Below are 6,000 nucleotides of genomic sequence, written 5' to 3' on the forward strand. Positions count from 1 at the left end.
AATGGCAAAAGGGAAAGCCGCATCTATCTCCCCGCATACACACACATAGCAATATATGATCGTATATATATATGTCCGCCATCTATAAAAAATTTTCGTCATCCAGAAGATTCCCACACCACACACAAAATTTATTAATAAAAAAAAAAAAAAATTACTGAGATCTAGTATAATATACCGATGCCTTTGATATTTCTTCCAGACGAGCAGGATGTTCATACGCTGTCATCATCTTCTTCGTTGTCATCCCTTCGCAGTGTACCAGACAATAGCAGTGGGGCTTCAGTTTTGTCTTCACGGCCGTCTAGTCCAGCCTCGTCTGCCGCAGAAGCTCTGAGTTCTGCAACAGCATTAATGTCTATTCGGGACACATCAAACATGGTGGCAACCGGGGGAGGCCGAATTTTTGGCGATGGAGGATTAGGAACAGCACCAGCAACAACAGCAACTGGAGGATTAGGAAGCCACACGCCAAGTGGGGCCTACACACCGAGTTCAACGGTCACTGTAAGCTCGTCAAGCCACATATCTGAAGAACAACAACAGCAGCAGCAGCAGCAGCAGCAGTACAGACAACGGAGGCAACCGTTAGAGGATGACAAGGTGGATGAGGAGGAGACCGACGACAGAGTAAATGTTTTTAGGAGAAGGCGGGCTGAAGAGGAGGAGGTACTAATAGAAGATGAAGGAGAGGAGGAGGAAAATCATGGGAATAATGGCAGCAATAGCAATAATCATGGCACTAGTACTGGTACCAGCAGCAGTGGTAGCAACAGTGGCAGCAGTAGTGGCGGCACCAGTCCCCACCATACATTCCATGGGATCCACCGAAGCGGCAGCACTAGCACGCGAGCATATAGTTTAGATGAGACGCGGTCTCTTTCGATTGTAACTTTTCTTCCACGGCCGACTCGGCCCGCGCCGTTGACATTACCATACAAGTCGTCGCCGAACCCGTTCCACACGCTGGATCTCTACCTCCCTGCGTCTGGACTGGCGCCGTCAACGCCCTGGTTTTTTTTCTTGCATGGAGGATACTGGCAAGATGCAACCCAAAGTAAGGATGTAGGATCTGTGATTTTGTCACGGCTGCCTGCACACTGGGCCGGAGCCTCGATCGACTACCGGTTATCACCCGAAATTGCGCACCCGGGACACTTGGATGATGTGAAGCGGGCGTTCAAATTTGTAAAGTCTGCGTATGACATTTCCAAGGCTGTCATCATGGCACATGGCGCTGGAGCGTGTATTGCATACCAGTACATTTTCAGCGAGCTTGCCATGGGCACGGGCAGTTGGATCAGCCATGTGATTACATCTGGTGGTGTTTACGATTTACCTGAGCTAGCCAAAGATAGCCCATACTATCATCGGTTTATTGCAGATGCCTATGGAAATGACCAAGAGCATTGGTACGAACTGTCACCGCAGAATTTTGAGTGGGAGTCAGTTTATGGCGACGAGCAGGATGATGAGCGGGATCAAGAGCCTGTTCATGAGCTGACGGGTGAACAGGCTTTATTTCAAGGAATGATTGATGCGTCATCTTCATCGTCATCTACAATACGGTCACCTTTAGAGGAAGCCATTATGGAGATGAATACACATGTGGCCGCTGCCAACTTTAGAGGAAGAAGTACTACAAGAAACAGAGGAACGACTACAGCTACAAGTGGAGAAAACAAGCGGACACACCGGATGGATGTTACGCTGGTGCACTCCAAATTTGACTTGATTGTGCCAATCCAGCAGTCGCTGCGGTTTGAGGACCGCCTCACAGAGGCCGGGTTTCGGTGTTCGCTGCGACTGCTGAGCATCGATGGGCATGATACGGTACTGGAAACAACAGAGCTTGCACTGATTGCACTTGAAGTGTGCAAGCAGATGGATGAGGAAGAAGAGCGCTTGCTCGGTATGCATCTCGGGTATTATTAGGATATATCATCAGCATGATAAACAAGAAGCTTAACCGTTTAGCTAAAAGGTTGACTTTAACTAATTAGTTAAACAAGCTTATAAGCTCTTTTTTTTTCCGTAAAAATTATTTACATGAGCCTTTTTTTTTTTATTTGAGCTTAAATTTTTAGTCTCTTTTATTAATAGCATAGATATGTTTCTACTAATGGATAATATTTCAAAAGACACTGAACAGGGAAGACATATTTAGAGAAAAAGCAACATTTCAAAAGTTCCACGAAGGCGGTATTTGAGATGGTATTTTGAACTAAGCTGGTAGTTAAAATTTGGTAAAGTTCTTTTCTTTTCTTTTTTTTTTTATCATACATTGGACTATGCTTAGAACATATGCTTGGAACGTTTATGCTTGAGTTAAGTCTGTAGGATAGAATATATTGATATGCAAGAAGTTTGCAAGGGAATAGCGTATAGCTATTGGGTGAAACAGTTTTTTGAATTAGTGTATAAATATATGAATTTTAACATCTGTATTAAGGATACTTGCCCAAAAAAACTACCAATGTAGTAATTCATTTAAAATAGTCAAAACTCTAGAACGGCCTAACTAATTTTTTTTTATTCAAAGCTGGTTATACATAGTATATTGATACATTTGCGGGTTTTTTCACGCAGGTACAGTTGTCTAAATCGATGTAACATTGATGGGTAAGAAAGAAACTTAGGCTAACTAGGGAAGCTTTTTCAGTTAACGGGTATGCATATATGAATATATAAATATAAAAAAAAGGTATATTTTATTTTAACTTTTCTTGCTCTTTTCTGGGTCCACAACGGTTTGATACCATGTTAAAAAAATTTAAAATTTAAGGATTTGATATGCACTTGAAGCCTAGAAAGTCTATTGACTAACTGGGTATGATTGGTAATATATATATTTATACAATATATGGAGGAGTTGAATTTGACTGGTTGTTGTTGTTGTTGTTGTTGATGCGAGGTTTGATGGATAACGATTAACTCACATGGGCTACTCACAGGCACATTGCAGGTCGGCAGGAGAATTTCAACAAATGTAGTATGTGATGATCCACAGAAGCAAAATAAAAGGCCAAAGAAGAAGAAAAAAGCAGGAGGAATTATATAAGGGAAAGTTGAAGCTTGGAATGGAAACAGTAACAAACAAGATCAAAAAAAAAAAAGTTGAGGGAACAAGAATCCAGCTATATTCCATACTATAGGATAACAAGAGAAAAAAAAAAATAAAGGTATTATGCTTTTGACAAAAAATTTGAAAAAAAAAAAACAAATTTAGGGGGGTGGTTAGTGATTAGTGCAAGTTACAAAAAAAATAAAAAAATAAAAAGTTTTTCTTTCTAATACATAGGACCCCATTTTTTTTCTCCTGAAGATCCCCTATCACTAACATTTAAAAAGTTTGATTAAATTCACTAGCCAGATATAGATTGAGTAACATTAGAATATATAATATATATCTAATACCAAAAAATGGTATAAATATACATTGGATCAAAGAACTAGGAGCCATGACGACGACTAGGACTACGACACTAATTGATGACCATAACTAGACTTGAGAAGGAAAAAAATAATTAATAAAAAAAGAATGTAAATAGTGGAAAGGATTGTATAAAATAGATAATATGAAAAGCTTTTATTGCGTATTGTTTATATTTATTATATTTATTTATTATATTTTGAAAAGAAAAGAACGCAGTTAAAAAAATAAGAATAATTTAGTTAAAAAATTGCTTAAGAATGGAATTTTTTTAAATAATTAAAAAAAATCAAAATCAAAATCAAAATAAAAAAATAAAAAACTCATTTCTACAAAAAAAAAAGTTAGCATACCACTTTTCACATATAATTAAAAACTGAAATGCAAATACAGTTTAAATAAAAGAACAAAATAAAGAAAACAAAGGTTATAAAATTCATCAGTGCATGTGAATGAATGAATAGAAAAAAAAATCGGTTATTCGGGAGAAATAAAAGCAAAACCCAGCAAATGCCTTGACGATATTACTGCTGGAAATTTGGAGATTTTTAATTATTAACTGTGATATCATTAAAGACAAATTTTTTCACAAGAAGAAATGGTTGCCACAACTGTAAACAAATGTTTAGCAGTGCAGGCCAAGAATAGCAGTGTTTTTTTTTTTTTTTTTTTTTTCAAATAAATATATCGTGATGCTACGAGTGAAAAAAAATAATACTAACAAATGATTGAATTGAGTAGATATTAACCATATTATTTTCAAAAAGACGTAAATATTTATAATTATTCTTTTAGGGAAAAAAATCTATGCTGATGTAGATTTATTTTGAGAGTTGAACCTTTTGTTAGCTTTTATTCCAATTTTTCCGGAGTATTATAAAATATTGCTCTCAATTTGAGAGTGGACCTCCAGCTGAGATACTGCTGCAGCTGGCTAACTTAGAAAGTCTGCTTCAGTGACTTTTGGGGATGGGCAAGTGTCAATTGAATTTCAAAAAAAAAAAAAAAAAAACAATTTTTCAAGGTCCCTGCAATATTTTGAAGATCTTAAAACGGAAGTATATATGAATTGATTGTATATATTTATATATACATTGTACATACAACTCAAAATTTTCAGTTGCAATTATATAACTTCACTAAACTTCTTTCGGATTCTCGTCGGAACAAATACCGACGCCCTCTTCCCTCGAAATTAATTAAAAATACAAGGGCAGTCTGTACAAAAAAAATGGCAGAAATATATAATAACATGTTTCAAGCATTGAATAAAATTTTTTTTTTTTTAATTTAATTTATTTATTTATAAATAAATTAATTAAACAAAACAAAAGAAACAAAAATTATAATGCACTAATTTTTTAAGGAAGAAACAAATTTGGAATTTACATATATAATATCACTATACTGTATATTTTTGTGCGGAGATTGAGTTCCCAAATTTCACAATTTAGATGGTTTGGGAAGTTAACTGGACTAAAAGAAAGCAAAATATATTTTATTCTATATGACTGATGATTTTTTATTCATTTTATTTTATTTAACAATCACCCATTGACTTAATTATAATACTATATTGGCTACCAATTCCTTTAATATGATAAGCTTATACATTGTTCATCAAATTAACCAAAAAAAAGGTTCATAACTACTGTAGTATCCTGAAACACTGAAATCAATGTTAACATGTAAATCATCACTCATCACTTATATACTTTGAAGATTTAAATTGATGTTTATTTATTTATGTTTTAATTCAAGGAAAAAAAAAACATGCCGTCTATCTTTACCAATACAAGGGAACCTAAAACTAGGTAGTAGTTGTCAAGAAGTAGTGCACCTAGACGAGCATAGCAAGGACCGGTCGCTTCTCCCCAATGTTCTGGAGCCTTGTAACAGAGACCGGTACTCTAACCTTTCAGTATATGGGGGACTACGGTTTCCGAGATACGCTTAGCATTCCGTAAAACTTGACGACAAAAAAAAAACAATATTTAGTTTGTTTTTCCTAATTGTCAATTAACTTAATATATATCTTGCATCAAATGCCGTATCTAATGAGTGATTTACGAAAATACCTGAGTTCTTAAAAATAGTGATACCATTAGATCTCACTCAACTTCTTATTCTTTTTTCAGTGTATTTGCTTAGTTCACATATTCACTTTCATTCTAGTTGAAACCCTCTTTCGCTTTAACATCTATTCTATGTATAACCCCTAATATTTCCTAACATCTGAATCTACTAAAAGGAATCTGTTGTGAGAAAAAGGTTTGTGACTTTTACTTAAAAAAGGAAGAAATTGATCCACTGGTAATAGGGAGGTTTTGTGCCCACAACTTTGGAGTAACCATAATAATATTACACTTCAGAGAATTGACGATCTTCCAAAAGAGAAAAGTGGGTATTCTAGTGGATCACTTAGTCCAAAAACAAAAAAAAAAAGAAGAAAAAAACCCAGCATTACCCGGTTTTAGGTTTAAAAGAAGAAGCCAAAGAAGAATAAGAACGTAATGACAGAGAAATAAAAAAATAATTAGAGCACATGCTTGCTATGTTGCAATTCT

General features: G+C 35.3%; 1 protein-coding gene across 1 annotated transcript; it reads left to right on the top strand.

Moving 5' to 3' along the window:
* Positions 1 to 180: 180 nt before the first annotated feature.
* Positions 181 to 1,935, top strand: SAPINGB_P001911 (uncharacterized protein; the record flags this gene model as incomplete). The annotated part of the gene is made up of 1 exon (XM_031996631.1): positions 181 to 1,935. The coding sequence occupies one exon, from the start codon at positions 181 to 183 to the stop codon at positions 1,933 to 1,935; it is 1,755 nt and encodes a 584-aa protein (XP_031852522.1).
* Positions 1,936 to 6,000: the final 4,065 nt, after the last annotated feature.

This window comes from Magnusiomyces paraingens (genome assembly GCF_902498895.1).
Source record: "Magnusiomyces paraingens strain CBS 517.90 genome assembly, contig: contig2, whole genome shotgun sequence".
Classification (NCBI taxonomy): domain Eukaryota; kingdom Fungi; phylum Ascomycota; class Dipodascomycetes; order Dipodascales; family Dipodascaceae; genus Magnusiomyces; species Magnusiomyces paraingens.